This window comes from Natator depressus, chromosome 7, assembly GCF_965152275.1.
Source record: "Natator depressus isolate rNatDep1 chromosome 7, rNatDep2.hap1, whole genome shotgun sequence".
NCBI lineage: Eukaryota > Metazoa > Chordata > Testudines > Cheloniidae > Natator > Natator depressus.
In genome coordinates, this window is record NC_134240.1 from 37,565,072 (window position 1) to 37,587,142 (window position 22,071).

The following is a 22,071-nucleotide window of genomic DNA, read 5'->3' on the forward strand; positions in this document are numbered from 1 at the left end:
ACAAAATGCAAATCCAGAGGTGCATTCAAAGTTTATAAACAGACCCTATCTTTGGGTTGTATAGGGTTTTGTTTTTGTTTTTTTTGGCTCCAAACCTGCAAAAACACAAGGAATATGCTTAACTGCAAGCATTGGAGTAGCCTTCATGGTTTCAAAGACCCAGACTCATATTGGTCACAGTGCAGATGTGCACAATACAAGTGGCAGCTCCAGAAGGCATTGTGACTCAAGGTAGAACAGTGCCCCCTGGAGAATTCTGCTGCACCTAGGCAGTGTGGCTCTTGTACCACTGTTCAGAATGGTGCAGCACATGCTCCCACATTGGCTGTACCTCTCCCTGCCTGTTATGAGTAGGTTAGGATTTAAAAGTGTGCTGTCAGATCATGGTAGCTAGTTTGATCTCACTAACACTTTCTAAAACTTAACTCAAACAAGGCCTACTCGCATCTTTAAATCATAGTCAAGATAAGGCTAACCTACTGTATTAGGCTAACGTCCATCCCTGTGCAAGGGCAAGATGGTTGTCTAGTGCATTCTTAATTGTCTAGACTACTTTTAAATGTCTTCAGTGACAGGACTTACATGACATGCAAGACATAAGTAGACATATGTTATTTAAATAAAAAATAAAGTTAAGTATTATATAAGGATGCCAAAAACACTGGGGTATTTTAACCATTATCTTTTTAAAAAAATAAATCCATAGGGCTTCACTTTTCACCAGGAGAATTTTCAACTTCTTATAAAAGAAAGACGTTCACGTTCTTTTGGTTCTAATTTTAGTTAGTTGAGTTTCCTCTTCATTTTTAAAGACTGTGGCTTTGTCTTTTTCAGCTGTGACAGGGATGAGAAAGATTCACAATTAAATATATTTACGGCTTTCAAGGTTTTTCTTAAAAAAATTCTTGTGGCTTTAGAACATTTTTTGTAATGTCTCTTTCATCTTTGCCTATAGATGTTTCTCTCTGAGAGAGAGCAGTGAATGGCCAGCTGCACCACTTCTCCAACAATGCATCACACAGAAAATAGGAAGTATTTAGCCAGAGAGATCTTTGATTTAATATAAAAGGCTTATGGGTTTTTGTTACAAAGTGAATGGGACACTGTAAATTTGACTGCACATACTGTACTGCAGGCAGACGGCTAACAGTTATAGAATTCACTTTGTGTTAGCATCACAATTAAAGGGTTGGGTAATGACCTTGCTTACTATTTGCATTCTATTAGAGTGCACTTAATTACAGGTATGTACCTGTGAAAGACTAAAAGTAATGCTGAAACTGCAGAGTGTGGTTTTGGGGGGGGGGGGGGGAGGGAAACGGGGGTAATTTAACTATGATATTGAAGTGAGTTACTCCAGACTGGCTATCTCTAATGATTAGAAGTTTATAGTCCTAGCATCTTGGTGGAACTATATATTATTGTGTACTTCAAAGATAAATTTCTTCCTGTGTTCTTAAAATAAAGACTTATATGTAGTAAACTTGCTAGTGTGTATCTGTACCATTGTTCTCTGCTGGAAAGAATCAGAACTCCTGAACTGTGCACGATCAATTCTATAACTCTAACAACTAGCAGAGATTTTCCTTTATTTCAGTTAATAGAGGCCTGTATTTTTTGAGCAGGAGGATCTAAGTTTTGCCCCTACTGCTGCTTTGAGATTCCAACTGCCACAGAATACAGCATAGTGGCAACCATGAACTCCTAGGTGGTCACACATATAAAGATAGTTTATACTATGTTTGTTCTTCTCCACTCCTCTGGGACCTCACTCATCCTTCGTGAGTTCTTGAAGATAATTGTTAACAGTTCCGAGATTGCTTCAGCTAGTTCCTTAAGTACCCTAGGATGAACTTCATGAGGCCCTGCATACATATAACTTATCTAAATATTCTTTAACCTGTTCTTACTCTATTTTGACTTGCTTTCCTCACCTTTGTTAATATTGTGTTGAGTACCTGGTCACCATTAACCCTTTTAACTATGCCAAAATTAACTAAGCCAAAATAGTCATTAAACACCCCCAGCCTTCTTGATGTAATCAGTTATTAACCCTCTTTCCTCACTAAATAGAGGACCTGCACTTACCTTTGTCTTTCTCTTGCTCATAACATATTTAAAGAACCTCTTCTTATTGCCTTTGATGTCCCTTGCTTGGTGTACCTCATTTTGTGCCTTAGCCTTTCTGATTTTGTCCCTACATGCTTATGCTATTCTTTTGTACTCCTCCTTAGTTATTCGTCCATGTTTCTACTTTTTCTAGGTCATTAAAGATCTCCCGATGGAGCCATACTGGACTCTTAACATTCTTCCTATCTTTCCTTCTTATTGGAATAGTTTGCAGTTGGGCCTTTAAATATTAACTCCATGACAAAGTGCCAGCTCTCCTGAACTCCTCTTTCCCTTAGATTTTCCTTCCATGGGACCTTACCTACCAGTTCTCTGAGTTTGTTGAAGTCTGCTTTTTTGAAGTCCATTGTCCTTATTTTGCTGCTCACTTCCACTTTTCCTTAGAAACATGACATGTATAATTCATGATCACTTTCACCCAAACTGCCTTCCACCTTCATATTCACTATCAATTCCTCCCTTTTGGTAAGAATCAAGTCTAAAATGGCTGTCCCCCAGGAATGTCCTCCACTTTCAGAAACAAAAAGTTGCTCCTAATACATTCCAAAAACTTATTGGAAATTTTGTGTTTTGCCATATTACTTTCCCAACAGATGTGTGGGTAGTTCAAGTCCCACTTTACTACCAGATCTTGTGTTTTGGATATGCCAAATATCTCATGCACCTCCTCTTCATGATTTGATGATCTCTTGTAGACCTTTACCATGATGTCACCCCTATTTTCTACCCCATTTATCTTCACCCAGAGACTTTCAACTGGTCTGCCTCTCACACTCTTCTGACTTCAAAACAAGTATATATATTCCCGATATATAATACACCTCCTCTTCCCTTTTTATCCTGCCTGTCCTTCCTGAACAAGCTATACCCCTCTGTACCAATATTCCAATCATGAGATTTGTCCCTCCAAGTCTCTGTGACACCAATTAAGTAACAATTTACTAATTTAATGTACTAATACTTCCAGTTCTTCCTGTTTATTCTCCATATTCTTGCATTTGTGTACAGACATCTAAGATGTTGAGTGGATTTAGGGACAGGCCCTATGGCCTTTTCAAAGGGAAGGAAGGTAAAATCCTCACATGATGTAGGGGGATCTCTGTGATGTGATTTATCATGGGAGATGGCTTTACTTAGGCTGAGACCTTTTCACTAAGTGTGGATTCTGTGATTTGTAATGTTTATTTTCAATTTCTGTTGTGTGCAGCACGTGTTATTCTTGCTATGCTCTGCATGACACTGGCTCTCTATTGTGATCAGCCTATGTTACTCCTGTTATGCTTTAGTCAACATACTTTTCCAAAGGCCAAGTCTGCACACTGTTGATTTGTTATCTGATACAGAATGCAAGGACAGACAGAGAAGGCAATTTATTTCCATGCTACAGTTTACACAGTGTTGGCTGTATCTTACATATTTATTCTGATCATTATTTCTGGGCATGATAGACAGCTTGATAAAAGGAAACAAATTTTCGAAGTTAATGCAAACTTTGACATAACAGCTTAAGAATTAAACAGCGCTTTCCAAATCAGTTTGGCTGCATTAAGGACATATAGAAAAGATGTGAAGCTGACAGAAGAACTTGATGTCCATCCAATATTTCCCACTGTTATAGTGCAAGGCCAAAGACAACACAATGTGATTATCAATGGGAAGACAAACCTTTTAAGGACCCTGAAGCATGGTTAGAGTGAGTATTCTATATCTTAGATAGCTGACATGATATCTGTCACATCAGAGTGACACAAATGAATATTCACACAGAACACTTCAATTTCTCTAGGCAACAAGAAACATTTTTAATGAGGAACTGTGGAGCTCTAGCTTACATTTTACCACGTATTTACAGAGCAGTTAGAAACCAACAGTTGAAGATGACAAGAGCAGGTAGAGGATCAGAGTCAAAGAGAAAAAAAAATCTTCCTCATGGCTTGGAATGCAAAGGGAAACACTTGGACAGGCGAAAGTAAGTGATCTTATGCTCTAATAAATTTGTTAGTCTCTAAGGTGCCACAAGTACTCCTGTTCTTTTTGCGGATACAGACTAACACAGCTGAAAGAAAGAAAGAAAGAAAGAAAGAAAGAAAGAAAGAAAGAGACGAGTTAGAACCCAGTCTCTAGATTAGAACCACCAGAAAGATGGTTAGAGAGAGAAAGATAAGTCTAGTAAAGTAGAATCAGAATATCATCAAAATTCCAATCCAGACAAGAAGCCTTCCAGAGTCTGTTATTTTATAATTCGCAAGATACTGAGGGGAATTCAATGAACACAGCTTAATGAAACTGCACCATTATGGACCAAAGCACCCCATCTGATAGCAATGAAGACTTTTATTTGGCCAAGACTAGTGGATGAGTACACTTTACTTGTTACCGTGGGAATATCCAGTTCCTATTTCTAATGTTTGCATTCCCTTTACTAACCAACACCCAAATTCAGAAAAGTGCTTGAGTGCACATTTAAGTACATCCTTATTCAGGAAAGCACTGAGGTATATGCTTAACTTCAGTGGAACTTAAGCACATGCTTAAGCGCTTTCCTAAACGGGAATGCTTTTTAAGTCAGGACCCAATATAGTAAAAAGGGATACAATATGTCTCAAATGCTTTTGCTTTCTTCACACATTGCAAAGATATAAAAACATTTTGCTCTAACACAAATGTTAATTCAATACAAGGTGGTAATAAGAGTGCACATGGCTTGAGAGGAAATTCACATCCTGATTCTGCAAACTGCTCCATGCAGCCATACTCCTGCACTAATGTGGAGCCCCTTTTTAGTCAATGGAAGCAGGAGTCTGCCTGTATGAAGCTATTTCTAGCATCACTTAAGACTGAGGAAGTTCAACTAGATGAAGGAATTGCTCATTTTACGCCCATCTAAAGATATAATTATACAATGTTTATTTATTGCAATTTACTTAAAATTCACATGATGCCCATGTCTAGGTACATGTACAAAGAATAAATTTGAGTCAATAAAATCTATTGTCTCAACTCATATATGTAATACTTCAGTGAGGGACTTACGGCACAGATTATTTTTTGATACTGAATTTGCAAATGCAAGCAAAGTCAAAGTCTGTCCTTAACTTGCAGGGATCTGAAACTGACAGGCAATGTCGGTTTAGTACCTACAGCACGTTGTAAACTGCAACACTACCCTAGGGAATAATAGATAAAAGCAACAAGTGAATGCCAATCATAGCTTGACAGTTCCAGGCTTTTATAGTTGTATGTCTCAGCCTTAGCATTATTTGAATACAGTGATTTTCTTTGTTTTGTTTTTTGTAGGAGCTAATAATTTTAAAAGTTTGCATACATTTTCTGCCACTGGAATGGCTGAATACAACGGAAGCTGCAGATGGATGTGAGAGTTCCCATTGCTGTTCCACAGTGCAGAGAAGAATGAAGCAGAGACTGACAACTACTTGCTACAAAAATCAACACGACAGGAAAAGACTGAGGCTCTAATCTGCATTGAATGATTCTTATGATATTCAATGGTTTCAAAGACTCCAACAAGAAAACTAGGTACATAGTGTGCTGCCTTCAGCTTCAAGAGAGAGTAATCATGACATAGATAATACCTTATCACAATAATATTGTGTTTCAAGTCTACAGAGCCAAAGAACCTAAATCCTCTGTCAAACAAAGGAAACAAAAGAGCGATCCGCTTCAGCACTAAAGTAAAATTAAAATAAAATAATGTGCAGACAGCAGCTGCATTTTCACAGTTTTAAGATCCCGAGTGTTTTCAGTGAGCCTCAAATGATACTAAATATTTCAGAGATATGAAATTGGTTGTAAGAAGGATCACAATATCCAAACCAGCCTTATTTCCACTTTTGTTGCAACAGTAGGTTCAACTAGAACTATCAAAAGTAAACAAAAGCACAGAGAAAAAATATTGTTATTTTGAATGTAACCATGCTCCTGGTTATGTATTTAAACCAATATTTAGAGAGAAATCCTACCAAAATCAAGGTCTAGTCACACTGGTTAATATTGTTTTAAGCAACAAAACCTAACAATTTTTCACCTTCATATTGTTGAACTGTCCTTCTGGACAACTTTACACTAGGAAAACTGAAGCTGACAGTCAGGAATACATAATACAAAAGGAAAAATAGCATACAATGGCTCCAGAAGTGAACTGGCAAAACACACACCAAAATCTGGGGCAAATACAGTGGAACCTGTTTATAGAAAAGCGAAACTGCGGGAAAATCCCAAATTTCTTCAGCACTTTTCATGACTCTAATAGCATCAATTCCTTAAGTCCTTGCTTAGCCAAAACCTGAGAGAAAAAGAGATGCGCCACAAAGGAAAAAAGCAATTTAGCCTACAGGAAGGTGTGTGCAGCCAAGAGACCACGGACAGTTCACAACCCCATTACTAGCACCAATGCCTCATACCCCTACCCTAGAAGCAGGCAACATCTTTCACACAATTTACAAATAAGATAACTTCAGAAGTTGCACAAGGTCACTCCAGGCTAAACTGGAAATAGAATCTAGCTTTCTAATATTCCAGACCTAAGCAGTCTCACCCATTTTTCCACACTGCCTCTGAGAATGGAATGAATGTGCCAGATCTGTTTGCTTGGCCATATTTTCCGTAACCACTGCTCTAACCACTAGACAATATTACTCCCAGGGTCAAACACAGAACCCAGAAATCCTGATACCCAACATTCTGTTCTATTGCACAAGAAGGCTACCAGTTACTCTTTAGATCTAGCAGGAGGAGTCCTGGGTTATGGATCTGAAAGATCCTAGAATTAAAATTAGCATATGATGATGTACATATTGCAATCACACAAGAGGGAAGATTTAAAGATGAAAGATAACCTTAATTCTGGTATTTCCACATTTTTGTTGCTTGATTTTATAATCTTAATTTTTTTTTTAACATCTTTTTGGTATGTGATAGCCATCTATAGGACTTTGTAATATAGCATACAGGTGCATTACTAGTGAACCACAAATTCTTTCATCTGTAGGTCACTGGTATATGTTTAAGCCCAGCCCAGTAGGGATTCAAAACTGTTCCCATCTAAATGATGTTTCGTAACCGCCTATATAAGATGAGTTTGGTAGGTCTTATTATCAGCTCCTACAACACAAACCAGCCACCATGCTTTTCCCTAACTGGTAGATGGTACAAGAGGCCAAAAATTGCACTGGCCCTAGAACCTGAAATATATCTTTTATCCCCTAGAGAAAGTTCCCCTGAGATCAGGGTTCAGACATGCTGACAGGATACCATGTGTGGGAAACTTGTCCTGCTTCTGCCCTATAGATAAAGAGAGGACTGCATTCCATAGGTCTGTAAATGTAACACCTTTCACCAGCACTAAATCCGCACAGTTCTTTTTAAAGAACAAATGCATGGTTCTATGCAAATTTATTAGCCACCATGCAAATTAACACATTATGATGGCACATCATCATATGTGGCTGCACAAACCTTGGCAGCTTTGCCACAATGTTGACAACCTTGGAATGCAGGGACATAAGTGCTTTACTGCGTGAGGAGAAGTAAGATGGAGCCTCTGGTTCCTGGTGTTGCTGGTGGTGAGTCAAGGGGAGCTGGTCTTGGTATAGCTGCTCCCTAAAACATAACTAAATGGCCACCAAAACCCCCCTGCTTTGGCAGGATTAATGTCCTTTCCCATACTGGCTCCCTCCAGTCGGGACTCCCAGCTCCCCCCCCCGAAGCAGATTATTCCTACCAGCATGGAAGGGGCAGTGGATGTACAGAGCTCAGTGCTGGGTCAAGATCTTAGGCAATAAAACACTTGACTGCCCTGCCCTGAAATCGCTCTCAAATTTTAGTTATGGAGCGCTTCAAGAGAGGCTCTTCTTTCTCAGGTTTGAATGGAAGCCAGAATTAAGGTAGACATTTTCCACCCTTGCCCTTCTCTAATCAAGATTTGCTGGCATATATATATAGGTGCAACTGCCAGCCAGATTCTGGCTCATTGTTTCGAGTTCATGCACAATTCCTCTTTTTGTTAATGAGAACTGAGCACAGAATTCTCCATAAACAGCGATGGATATCTGGTAAAGGATTTATGTTTTATGGTTTTAGCCATAGGCCTGAAATAGCAATGAAAAGTCCATGATAAAAGCACATTTGCAAGAGAGTGTTTTAAAAATGCTTTTTTCCTCCATGCACATTCATTTTTTAGCGCTGTGCTTTATATCTTCCAATAGATACTTTGACACAAGATTGAAACTTATCTGTATGGTTGAGTTCTGCCTATTTAGCATAGCTTCAACAATGGAGGTCAGCAGGAAGCTGGAATGAACACAACTCAATTCTCTCCCTGCGGAGTGCCTCCAAGTTCCGTGCCAACCTGCTGCTTAGATTATCAGAGTACAGACTTTTCAATAGAAAAAGGCATGAGAGCGCAAACTTTTAATAGTGATACATCCAGAAAGGGGAGACAGGGAGAGGGAAAATACAGTAACATAACACACAGGAAATAAAAAGCACTTAAAATAGCCCATGAAAAGAGAGAAAGATGTGGAATTAGAGAGTGCTCAGCGGGAAGAGACATGAAAGCAGAGACAAGAAAATGCTCTGCAGAAGAGATGCGAGGCAAAATGCAACACGTGGACACACGGAGTTAAGCAAGCTTGGCAATAAGAGCAGTGAAGGAAAAAACATGTCAACAAACTTGTTAACAGGGTACATGGCCACATACTTGCAAAGATGAGGACAGAAACACATGAGGTTTGCAAAATTTATCTGAGTAGTAAACATCTCTTTTAATGGGATACAATTATGGCAAAAGTAAAAGCCACAACCAGCACTTCCTTGGAAAATAAAGCACGTTTCATCAGCTAGGATTTCGGATTTCAGATTAATTACAAGGCTGAAAGGAAATAAGTTTTGCCCTAACAAAGTGTTCCTAGAAGCTTTCCTGACATTTAAGAAGGTTAGTAACAATAACTTCCTGCAAGGAAGCAAATGAAGCTGGACTGATCTTTACAGGTATTTTTGTACAAGCTTGATTCCCATCTAGGTCTCTAGACATATAATGCCAAGAGCTTTCAGTTTCCTGTTACCTTAAAAAATAATGTTGATATAGTTTGCATTCTGGGTTTTAATTCTGTCCTTTTCCAACTGTTGACCACTAGTGGTATCTTTTTTTCTAATTTAATATTTTGGTAAAGTAGATGGCAGGCAACATTATCACAACTCTCCTCATATTTTTGACTGTGCCAAATTACGGCTGTTTAGATGGAAAGTAGTTGCCACTGTTTTGGCTTCATTAAGAATTAATCTCCACTGCTAGAAAAAAATGGTCAAAATGCCCATGGCTTAACTAAAACAACGAGGAGTCCTTGTGGCACCTTAGAGACTAACAAATTTACACCCAAATAAATTTGTTAGTCTCTAAGGTGCCACAAGGACTCCTCATTGTTTTCAGAGGCTACCCCTCTGAAACCTGTCACCATGTCTTGACTGAGATGCCCTTCAATCCTATGGAAATTGTTTCTAGTGTCACCAATACAGATGGCATCAGCATACACATATTTCTTGGCCTGCATTTCAGGAAGGTCATAAGTGTATACGTTGAACAAAATGGGAACCAAAACTGAACTCTAAGTAAGGCCATTGTGGAGACATTTAAGACAACTGATTTTATCCCCGACTTGCAAGAGGAAGCTTCGGTTTCTAATGATTTCTTGGATGAACTACGCTATAGGCTTACAAGGAAAAACTTGCAGCAGCTTGGCCATCAGCCTGACATGTCACACAGGATAGTAGGCTGCCATCAGATCTGTAAGGATTGTACCAACTTTCTTTCCTGACTCAAATGCGTTTTCTATGTGTTGTGTCAGACATAGTATCTGATTTTGGGTGCATCATCCCCTTCTGAATCCAGTCTGAATGCAAGGCAGCTGATGATTGACTACCACACTAATCACAGCAGGATTAGTCTCTCCATCAGCTTGTAGGTAACATACAGCAGAGAAACCAACCAATAGCCCTTTGGGTATGTCAATTGTTTCCTTGGCTTGGAAACAGCTATGACCTTTGCTCTGCACCAGATTTCTGAGCTGCAGCAATCCTGTGTACAATGATTCAGAAATTGAAGCAGCTGGCTTTTGGTGATTGGCCTAAAGTAAGAGACCGACACATTCTTGATATTATCTAGACCAGGAGCCTTGTTAGGCTGCAACTGATGTATAGCCAGGTAAAATTCTTGATCAATAAAAGGAGCCACCAGGTTCGCATCCACATTCCAAGCCTGCCATATCTCAGCAACCATAATTTTAACAGGATGACTGAAAACTATTTTGATTAGGAGCTCTGCCATTAGCCACCAGCTGTGATGTGATGGATTTTGCTATGAATAGGTCTTCTCTCTCTTGCCGAGATTAGAATCTCTGCTCAATTGATTTCATCCACCAGTTAGCCACAGAACACGAAGCATATATCATCTTACTTCAGGAAGCACAATCTGCTATTGACACTCAACTATCAATTCCTGGCTTTGCTGTAGTCTCACCTCAATCGTAGGCAGTATGAGTATGGGATGGCATCCTATGTCTGAGAAGGAATTCCAGCAACTTCAGTCTCATCATCAGGTGCAAATATTGTTATCAAAAGGCTAAAGGTAAAGGACCTGACTCTTACCAATGTCTATAAACTTCCATCTGTCAACTGGCTAACTCTTGTCTTACCAATCTTCTCTGGACCTCCAGCCTATTCAGGAAATTTTAATTCACACCAAGCCCACTGGAGTTACCCCGATGATGATGTAGATGGAGTAAGGCTACAAGAGTAGGTATCAATAGTTGCTCCTGAGGGCATAATTAAAAATTATGCACCCAGTATTTTAAAATTCTGCAAATGTTATTTGTCAAATAAATGTGGAAGCTCCAGCATGCCATTGGGGAGCACAGGCTACTGGCTGCACAGAGGTGGGAGATCATTGTGCAGCTCCCCCTGGGACACAGACTCAGCGGCGAGGCTGAACCCAAACCTGACACAGCACAAGGACTGGGCCTGCCCCAGAAACACCCCAGGGTCCTGCCCCTCCGTGCCAGGTGCATCAGGTGTGGGCAGGCAGGCTCAGCAAGACAGGATCCAAGTGTGGAGGGGCTTAGTGTGGGGGGATCCTGTTGAGAGGGTTGTGCGTGGGGCAATCTGGATGCAAGTGGCTCAGTGGGGGATCCGGGTGCAGGGGGGATCTGGATGCACAAGGATTTTGGGGGGGGGTTCTGTATTCAATGGTAATGGGACTCTGCAGTGGGGTCCAGGTGAAGGTGGTTGGGGCTCAGCAGGTGGGTCTGGGTGTGGGGCGGGGACAGAGCTCGGCAGGGGGGTCTGGGTGTGGGGAGCTCAGTGGGGGAGGATTCAGATGCTGGGAGAGTGGGGTGGGGATCCAGGTGCAACTGGCTGGGGCTCAGTAAGGTGGGGGTCCAGGTGCAGCTGGTTGGGGCTTTGTAGGATGGGGATCTCGGTGTGGGTGGCTCGTTGCGGGGTGCAGGGGTAATGGGGCTTGTCAGAGGGGGTTCTGGGTGTGTGGGGAGTGAGGCTCAGCAGAAGGATCTGGATACGAGGGGGTCTGGATATATGAGGGTTTGGCAGATGGGGGAGCAGCTCCCTGTACAGGGATCCCTCCCCCTGCAGCTGAGGAGCAATGCGTACAGGAAATGTGGGGAGGGCAGTTTTCAGAGCTTCCTAGAGCCGGGGGAGAAATCTGGGGGTGGATCTGACAAAGCCCCAGATACTGTGCAGGGGAAGAGGAAGTCCTGTCCTCTCCAGCCCAGCCAGGACTAGCAGATGAGCCCAGCACAGGGTAGGAGCCACCAGCCAGGTCATCCCCAGTCCCACCCCCTGCCTCACAGTGATTTATCTCTCTGCCGGCTGCCCTGGGCACCCAGAACATACTGCTGGGGAGGCTCGTATGACCACTCTTGTGGCTTCCCTTTGCTTCCCTGTCAGAAAGTCATTTTTCTGTGGGGAAGCAAAGAAATCTGTGGGAGACGTAAATTCTACTCATGTACAGTGGCGCAGAATTCCCCCAGGAGTAAAATAGTCAACCTGCAGCTTCTACATGATCCAAAGCAGCTGCCCCTTTCCATAGCAAAAGATGGACCTTGGTGTTCTTCTCCTGACCTCACCTTTTCTACAACTGGAGAACACCCTCCAGCACTCACAGAGTATAAAGTGCTTGGTAAATTTTTTCAGTCCCAAGATCAGCCATTCCCAGTCACAACTGGCATGCAAATTCCAACTACAAATGGACTCCAGAAACCTTGGTGGAGTTTCCTGAAGGTAAGGTGAGATCTGTTCCAATCTGAGTTGGCATCTGTGATAAATGAAGGGGGGCTGGGTAGATCCCTTTTATGGACACCCAGCCAGCCAGTTAGCTACAAAATCCCTGTTAGTAGCTGTTCTCTACTTGCTTGCCCTGTAAAGGGTTAAAAAAAGACCATAGGTAAAAGGAAGGCAGTGGGCACCTCACCAAAAGAGCCAATAGGAGGGCTAGAACTTTTAAAAATTGGGAAAATACTTTCCCTTTGTCTGTCTGTTGTTCTCTCCAGAGAGGAGACACAGGGAAGCAATGCTGTAAGAAGCTTGCACAAGGTATGAAAAATCATCAAATCATACCTAGAAACTACTTATTGGAAACCCCAGATATGTAAGTAGATCAGGAAATGTTTAGGAAGACGCAATTAGGTTTATCTCTTTTATTTCTGTAAGGCTTGTGGACTCCTCTGTGCTAACCCCTAAAAAGCTTTTGTTTTGCTTGTAACCATTAAGCTAGACCTCAAAAAACCCATTCTTGAAGCTTAATTATTATATTTGCTCTTTTTTTATAAAATCTAGCAATAGCCTAAGTTCCAGATGTATTTTCTTTCTTCTTGTTTTTAATAAAATGTACCCTTTTTAAGAACAGGATTGGGTTTTTTGTGTCCTGAGAGGTTTGTGCATATGTTGTTTAATTAGCTGGTGGCAACAGCTGATTTCCTTTCTTTCTTTCTTGGCTCTTCCCCGTGGGGGTGTGTGTGAAAGGGTTTGAGGGTACCCTATGGGGAGGAATTTCCAAGTGCGCCTTCCTGGGTTCAAAGGGTTTTTTTGCATTTGGGTGGTGGCAGAATCTACCCTTCCAAGGTCAGAGAGAAGCTGTAACCTTGGGAGTTTAATACAAGCCTGGAGTGGCCAGTATTAATTTTTAGAATTCTTGTGGGCTCCCACCTTCTGCACTCAAAGTGCCAGAGTGGGGTATCAGCCTTCACAGCATCTCTTATGGCTCAAAATCAAATATTCAGAACATTATCAGTGCCATCGACTAAGATTTTTGCTATAAAGTTCTGGCCACTCCAAAGGAATCTATACCTCAGGGATTTCACCAATTCATTCCTGGACAGTCATCCGATGCAATCATACTATATCACGAATTTAAATCCTTCATAAGTAAACAGGAGGGTTTTGACAGAAGTAGAGGCCCTTTTCACCTTCTAGATCAAGCCAGGTAAGAGCAACGGAAAGAAATCGTTCCAAATCGCTTCACACATTCCAGTCAGAAAGCCTGGAAAACTATAACTTCTCTCAGGCTGGGAAAATACTTAGATTCTCAGGGAAGCGTATGCCTCCTTATTTGGGATTACAAGTATTGCTCTTTCCAGCCAGTTTGGTGTTATCCCATTCAAGATGCACCCCAGGGAAAGCATCTCAATTTTTGATCTAACAGACTGAATCCAAGTCAGACTGTCAACTGCGCAGTTTTCAGCTTGGTTAGTTTCTTCATTTTCACTTCGATTTTGAAATCAATTTAAGGCTAATGAACAGTGCCAGACTGACAGCACCAGTGACCAAATAAGTCTATTAACTGAATTTCTTTCAATGTCCAGAACAGGGAAATTAAGGTTATCAGCAGTACTAGCTTCCCCTGTACTGCTCCATCAAGGTGCATAAACTCAGGTTTTTGAATGACAGCCTTTATGGCTCAGAGGGTATTTTTGCCCCCCCCAATTATATTCAGTTTTTTGCTGGTCTATTAGGACTGCCAACAAGGGTAGTAATTAAAGCCAATTGTGATGGAGATTTTGTGTGGTTCATTAGAAACTGCACTCTGACAATCGAGTGCTTTGCCATAGACCAACCAGCCACCAGACACTATCATCCTGTACCAGATTTAAAATACACTGCCTGTATCCTGTTATCAATCACTGGATGTTTCCAGACCCCATTAGAAACCACTTTTTGCTAAATAAATTACCTCAGGCTTTGCTCGGGCAGGCTGAGTCTATTTCCCATCAATTGTTAATGAAGACTGTGACTGATGGCTAGACCTGGACATCTGGTTTATAATTTTATATTAAACTCTTGAACTTTTATATAATTTTTCTATGAATAATTTTCATAAGATTGCTTGCTCACTGGTATTAGCAAGTTAATTGTCCTGAAGGTCTTTCCTAAATGGGGCAATACAGAGAGGGTTTATATACAGTAAATGGTATGGCCATCCTTACATAATGATACATATGCAATTACACTCGCAAAAATGATCTCAGAGTTTGCATGGGCAATCGTCACTATTGAACACACACATTTAGATATAGAACGGTGTTTACTATAAATTAAGATTAAAAATAATGTAAATACAATCCAAATGATCAGAATGTACTTTACATTATCATTTTTAATCTAGTATGTAAGCCAAAATGGGAAGGGCAAGAATTTAAGAAAAATATTCTTGATTATAGATGTACAACATCTACTCCAAATAGCAGAGTTCTCCCCTTTCATTTCATTTTTAGATTAGTTCTATCTTTTTCTCCAATTTCCTTATTCTATGCTATAAATCTACAAGCTGGATATTAAGACAGAAGGCTAACAGAACAGAATACTACTCATGCACCTTGTGGATGGTTTAACTGAGTCAGTATGAAAGTTTAACTAAAGTGCGTGTCTATGGTCCTAACAAAAGGGAGTGTTGGCAGGTGCATGAGCCTAGATATTGAAGAGCTTTCTTTAAAGTAAAAACATTTCCAAAATCTTTAACAGCTCATATTATTCTTCTGCTTGTAGAAGTGATTCTGCAGATGCACTGTAACACACATGGGCATACATAAAGAGTATCATCTATATAAGGAACTGAGAGGAAGTTAAGGAGGGTAACTGATGTAGGACAAGGCCACTGAGCTATGCTCATATAAACCGTCCACACTTTTTAGATAGCATATAAACTACATGTATAGAAATGTCTATCGGTTCAAATCATCCCCTCAGTCATGCATTTTAGTGAAAACAGCTTTTCAGCAGCAGCTTATTGTAGATGATTAAGGTAAGGAAACTAGCTGAATATACGTGATCAGTCTGACATTTTCAAATATCATTAACTTACTTATTTCTAAATGGTCATCTCTGAGAGACGCATTACTGTGGGCTATGTACAGACCAGGTTTCAAAATTTAAAACACAGACATCTTTTGGTTATCAACATTTAGAAAGGAAAATAAATTCTCCTCCACATTCAAATTAAAGTAAAAAAATCAGCTGAAAAATATTTTAATGTCATTTTTCTAAAAGCATTTATTTCTGGGCTGAGACTAGTATGGGAAACTTCAGCCAAAAAGGTAATTTTCTGAGAATCAAAAAACGGGATTTAGAAGAGAAGTGCCATCTCATTATTGCCTATTGCGTCACTACCTCAATGTTATAACAATGTTTGGAAATTCTTTATATCAAATGCCTGAAGTGACTCAGACTAAATATGACAGTTTCTGTAGCTTTATTATTTGTCTTGTAATAGGCACACTATTAAACAAGTAGTATGTGCAACATGACTGAGATCTTTTAGTTTCAAATGTACAACCTGACGTTTGTTTTAACATAGTATTTGGAATTTACTAGAATAAGGGTTCAAATAATTCCTGGCTGTTATGGACATGATCAGACTCATATTAGCAAAAGCTCTCTGCTGATTCTTTACAAGAGACAAGATCAGCTACGAGCAACAGAAATCTTTCCCTTTTGTTGGAAGAAAGAACACAGTCATCTGAAAGTCCAGCACACTGTGCTTACAAAAGCTTTCCCCTGGCTTGCCAAGCTCAGTGCTTACCTAAATATTTCAAACCCCTCAAAGCTCTAACAGCACTAGGAGGAGATTACAATGAGCTATTATTCATTAACATTTTATTACACCATTATTGCATATAAATGCCACTGATTTTGCCTCATTGCCCAGCTTTATTGCATAAGATGAATTAAAGCATTAAGAAATGCCACACAGAGCAGAAAATAACAGATGCATTAAAATAACACATGCAGCAATGTAAATAACCTCTCAATTATGGGGCGCCTGCTTTTATCACAGCATAAAATGTTATAAAATTAGCTGTGTGCTGTGTACGGTAATGGCAGGTCATTTTTTTTGGAAGGCCTTTCTTAGAAAATGTTAAAAATAAAAATATTGAGGGCAGTTATGAGGACTAGAGTAAAACTTTCCCTCAATGGAAAAAATAGGTTGTCAGGTGTACGTTTCCTCCTCCTATTTCAGAGGAAAAACTTGTGAATCACTTACTATTTATAACCCACAGTAGTCTTGAAAGTTTTATTAGCTATTGGGCCATTGACTCTACAATGAAAAGGAAAGTAATTACACCCTCCGTAATCTTCTTATGCTTCAATCTCAAATGAGCTTTTTACAACAATATATTTTAAGTCAATATCACTGCCTAACACACAGCTCTGTAGGCTCTGCTCTGACTGTGCTGCACCAAAAAGAGAACCATGTTCTCCTTTACCCCCTATGTGGTTATGAAGCAAACTTAAACAGAACCTTTGAGGATCTGACAGGCCTGGATAAGTGTAAGTATGGACAGATCTGGTTTGTATACGAGAACTCCCAAAACACAAGTGGCCCCAGCAATTGCCTAGGTGTAACTGAGGGCAAAATCTGACTCCTCATTAGTACTTACAAAATTATGAAAACAGCTTTCAAAACAAGGTAGCTAATAGCTTCATATTTCCTTGCTAGAGCACTGCCTAAAAAGCATTCACAAGTAGAAAGAAAACAATGGTTAAGAAGTTAGCTTAGATTATGTTAAAAACCACAAGTATGAAAAAAATTCTGAACTCACTTTTCCCAGAAGAAGCTGTGAATAAACACATCCTCCTCAATTGAGGGAGGATGTTAGCAGCATGTGGGTTTTCAGCCAGTTTCCTCACCTTTATTTCATTATTTTGAATATTTTCTTAGTCTTTACTCCTCCTACACTGGCTCATTCATAATGTGAAATTCAGAAATGCAGCTTGTTTGCTTTCTACCCTTTTCATTGCAGGTCAGCCACTCTGAGGAGTGACTTGATGGCTTGGAACTTAAATTACCAAAACTAGGAACTCAAAAGAAAATAACCACTTAATTTTTTGCACCAGGAATCTACATTCAAAGCTTTATAATGAATGTATCACTTACCACCCAAGGTTTGTCGCAAAAATTATAGATTGACTCTAGGGAGTTGACACTGGGGATACCAGCATAATGCATTCCAATGATTAAGTTACGGAAGTCTTCGTTCTCAGCCATACTGAATGAATGTTGTCGAACAAGAACAAAATCAGGTCTGAATGACCTAAAGAGAAAAGGATATGTAACTATTAGGCAATGATCAAATTATTTTCTCTGATAAAAGAGTATCTTAAAAGGGAAAGTTGTAGGAGCTGTTGGAGAGTAGTAGATGAATTAAAATAGCTTTTTTACAAGAGCATAAAAAAGATTGTTATTGGCTGAAGTACAAAACCAGGTGAACATTGTTATTTTTGAGCTACAGCTTTGTTGCATCTCTGTTCAGTTTTTGCTACTAGAGAAGTCATGACTACCAAAGGTATCATATCCTAGTATGAAGATTAAGAGCTAGAGAGGAATTTCAGGCTATAACTACACTACGAGCTAGGGTGGGATTTCCCTGGTCATGTCTGTACACTCTCACTAGCTCTCATCACACTAGCGCCCACACAAATAGTAGTGGAGCCATAGTAGCACGGGCAGCAGCACCAGAGGCATGGTTTAGCCATGCTGAGCACAAACCCACCTGAAACCAGTGGGTAGATACTCAGCACACTTAAGCCATGCCTCCACTGCTGCTACCTGTGCTCCTGCAGCTGCGCTGCTATTTATACTCATGCCAGACTAATGAGAGGAGGCAAAAGTGTGTATACGTGTGCAGAGGGATCACACCCCTAACGCGTACTGTAGGCAGCCTCAGACAGGAGTCTTACAGATTCAAAAACTTATGCTAAATACTCCCTTGAGATGCACAGCAGTACATTGACACTCCACTCTGACATATAATATATACCATGTGCATTATATATACACATGTGGTATTTGCAGTATTCTAGCTTCTGTTTTTTACCCTTTGTATCGCAGAAATGCATTGTTTTATAAAAACTTTAAAAGTTAAAGAACTTCACAGCTTTTTTTCCCCTCGTAAAATTCCTAACCAATGTCCTAATGTTTAGCTTTAAAAACATGTGGGCAGTATTGCTAAATAATTTCAATGTGTATTTTATATAAATCGCTGCCACATAAGTCAAGCAGAATTAGATACTTTAATGTGTTTGCTTTATTCCTTTTAACTAAAATTAATTGCTAATGATAAATCCATTTTAATAAAATGGGGGCCTAATTTATCATGAATCAGCGGTCTTTGAAAAGCAGGACGTTTGGGCAACATTAAATGTAAGCCTGTACAAATATTGAAATAGCTTTAAATAAAACAACTAATGTTTGTCAAATATCCTAACAGGAAGAACTTAACACCAAGACAAACTGGTAAATGATGCCAGAAAATATTTTTATAATTTGGAAAACAAGTCTGACCACACAAACTTAGTTTTATCATAATTAAAGGTTTCTTTCTTACCCCTGCATCCTTTAGGCTGAGAAAGAGTCATCAGATTCCACAGCAGATTAAATACAGTGGGTCAGATTCTGTTCTCATTTAGACAGATGTAACCCCAAAGTAACTCCACTGACTTCAACACTAAGCAGTGTAAATGAGATCAGAGTTGGTCCACTATATACCATCAGTAAAATAGGGCATTGCATGAAGTACAGCAAGCTCACAAATTTCCTGGATCATCACCCAGGAAGACTAAATTTTCACATCAAACTTTGTGCAATTTCTTTAGAAGCTTTTAAAGTTTGATTCTGTTCTGAAAAGTGATTATATAACACCCCCCCCCCCACACACACACACACACACACACACTCGTTTACCCAGCGGATCTTCTCCCTGTGCATATTCAGTCACATTTGCTTCCCCAAGTGATAAAATAAATATGTACTGCTATTTATTCCTGCTAGGCCTACAGAGCCAACACATTTAAGAGGGAGTGAGCTGGATCCTGTTGCTCCTTGTGCATCCTCAACAGAACGGTTTACTAAATTCCAATCAATTTCACCTATGCAAGCACCCTGAAAGCAACAGGTTTGTACAGATGTCTTCAGAGTAAGCCTTCAGTGATAACCAAGTTGCACAGCTGTGACTGATGACATAATTTGGCCTGCTGAATGTTTATTACCAACAATGAGAAAACACAAGAAAAAAAGAACCGAGCATGATGCAGTGTTGCTAGTGCAAGTAATTTTATCACAAGTCTTGCAATATGTGGTGTTTTTCTTAAAGTCACAAACCCTGGAGTCACATGATCAAATGAAACTCTTGGCTTTCATTTTAAAATAAAAGGTTATTCCTAGCACTCCTGGTGGGACAGAAAAGCTTGAAAACATGAATCCAGGGGCTCAGACCCAGAAGGCAATAAATAAACAATATCTTCAAATCTCAGGATATTTTCTGGACTGACTCATAATACCTGAGCACTTGGAGATGGTAATACTGTTGACATACATATCCCAGGCTAAAGATGTGGGGCTGACAAAAAACACCCTTTATGTTATTTTTACAAAAAGAAAAGGAGTACTTGTGGCACCTTAAAGACTAACAAATTTATTTGAGCATAAGCTTTCGTGAGCTACAGCTCACTTCATCCGAATGCATCCGATGAAGTGAGCTGTAGCTCACGAAAGCTTATGCTCAAATAAATTGGTTAGTCTCTAAGGTACCACAAGTACTCCTTTTCTTTCTGCGAATACGGACTAACACGGCTGCTACTCTGAAACCTGTCGTTATTTTTACAGTTGCTTTTTAGAACAGATCCACATTTAACCTCTCATATGTTTCTTTCCTCCTTCCTTCGCCCTCTCCCATCTGGGAGCTAGAAGGGAGTGAGGAGACTGGTCTTGTAGTGTAGTAAAGTAATCAGCATGGGGTTACCTGGATTATTCAGAGTATTAAGGGGTTGAGACACGCTCCACCTTCTCTCCTACCTATTAGTCAGTGGGCTCCCCCAGTCTCTCCCTCCCCCACCATACATTTTGTAGTTCAGCTGAATAAAACAGCGAGTGCCCAGCCTGCAGCACTATGATTAGAGCATTATTTTTGTTACACTGAAAGGTCCCTTTACAGAACTTATGTTCCTTCTCCCCTCTTTGGGGATAAAGGTTTAAGCAGCTCCTGTTCTGTCCCTCTGGGGTGCTGACAGATCTTCTCTCCATTCCCCTGAAGCCAGATCAGATTAGCACTCCCACTCAACATGTGAGGGGGAGGCAAGTGCTTGCCTTAGGCTCCAGTTGCACAGCTTTAGGAACACCTGAGCAAGAATTCTGCTCCTGTGATACATGCAGAGCAGAAGGCAGAGCTCGGTGGTCAGGAATAGGCCTTGCTGTCCAGCCAGGTATTGAGGGCTCCTCACAACACCAGGGAGAGGGGCAATGAGGAACAATGTTCCCAGATGACACCTCATGGCAGCCCTCCCTTTGCTTCCAGAAGTCCCTTTGCACCATCCCTTACACTGACTCCTGTTCGCAGGAGACTATAGACAGCTTTGGTATGTCATGAAAATAATCAAGTGCCGCCCTCCCTTTTTAACAGTTTCCATGAAAAAAAGACCGAGAAGAATATACAGTTCAGGGAAGCACAGCATGTGCAGTCTTTAAGCGCTGTTGGATCATAGTTTCCTGAAAACTGAGCCTTTAGGAGAAGTGGGCAAAAATAAAAGCAAAAACCAGATGTTAAGAACCAGACTAGAATCAAACCTCTATCAGATTTGGAAATATTCCAGTGAGGTTTCTCCACTTCCACTCCCCAGCTAGGACAGGAAGTGATGAAACACCTTGAGGCAGCCTGCTCATATGTGATTTACTGCTGGCGATGGAAACAGAACTAGACTTTTCTATTCTCAGCAAATTTTCAACCTGATTTTGAGGAAGAATTCAAAAGGCTCGGATTAGAGATGGCTGGAAGTTGCAATGGTGGAATCTGGAATCGGGTCTTTTAGAGATTGGTGATATCTGAATCTGGGTTTTGGCTTGGTCCATTATCAAGATAAGGGCTATTGGCATAATTCCCAGATATTGATGGGGGTTCTGATTTCATACACCCCAAAGTATTTAGATCCATTGGCTTTGGTTTGGGTCTGCTCTAGGGATGTAAAATGTTAACCGATAAGCATTACTCTTACCGGTTAACCCACCTCAACTGTTAACCGCCAGCCAGCCGCACCGGCCCTAGCCCCAACCGGCCCCTGCTGGATTGGCCCTGGCCCCAGCCCCAGCCCCAGCTGTGCTGGCCAGCCCTTTAATTGGTTAACCATTTAAATGAAATATTTTTAAATTGTTTAAACAGTTAACTTTTTAAACAATATTCACATCCCTAGTCTGCTCCTAGTTCTGATGGTTCAGGTAAGCATCTGAGTTTCTGGCTGTTTATCCAAAACTAAACCCAACAAAATCTTACACTCATCACTACTCTTTAGTAAATTAAGCAACTGAAACCTTGAAATTTAGGTACTTGCAATGCCAGGTGAAGGGAAGCAGAAGACGTAGAATCATAATAT

The 22,071-nt window shown here is 40.3% G+C and overlaps 1 protein-coding gene across 1 annotated transcript in view; it reads right to left on the reverse strand.

Annotated features, from left to right (window-relative positions):
- SYN2 (synapsin II) overlaps positions 1–22,071 on the reverse strand; it is a 400,357-nt gene that overhangs the window by 149,873 nt on the left and 228,413 nt on the right. The window contains exon 4 of the mRNA XM_074958155.1: positions 17,588–17,744. Within this exon, the coding sequence (XP_074814256.1) occupies positions 17,588–17,744 (157 nt within the window). The remainder of the gene's footprint in view (positions 1–17,587; positions 17,745–22,071) is intronic.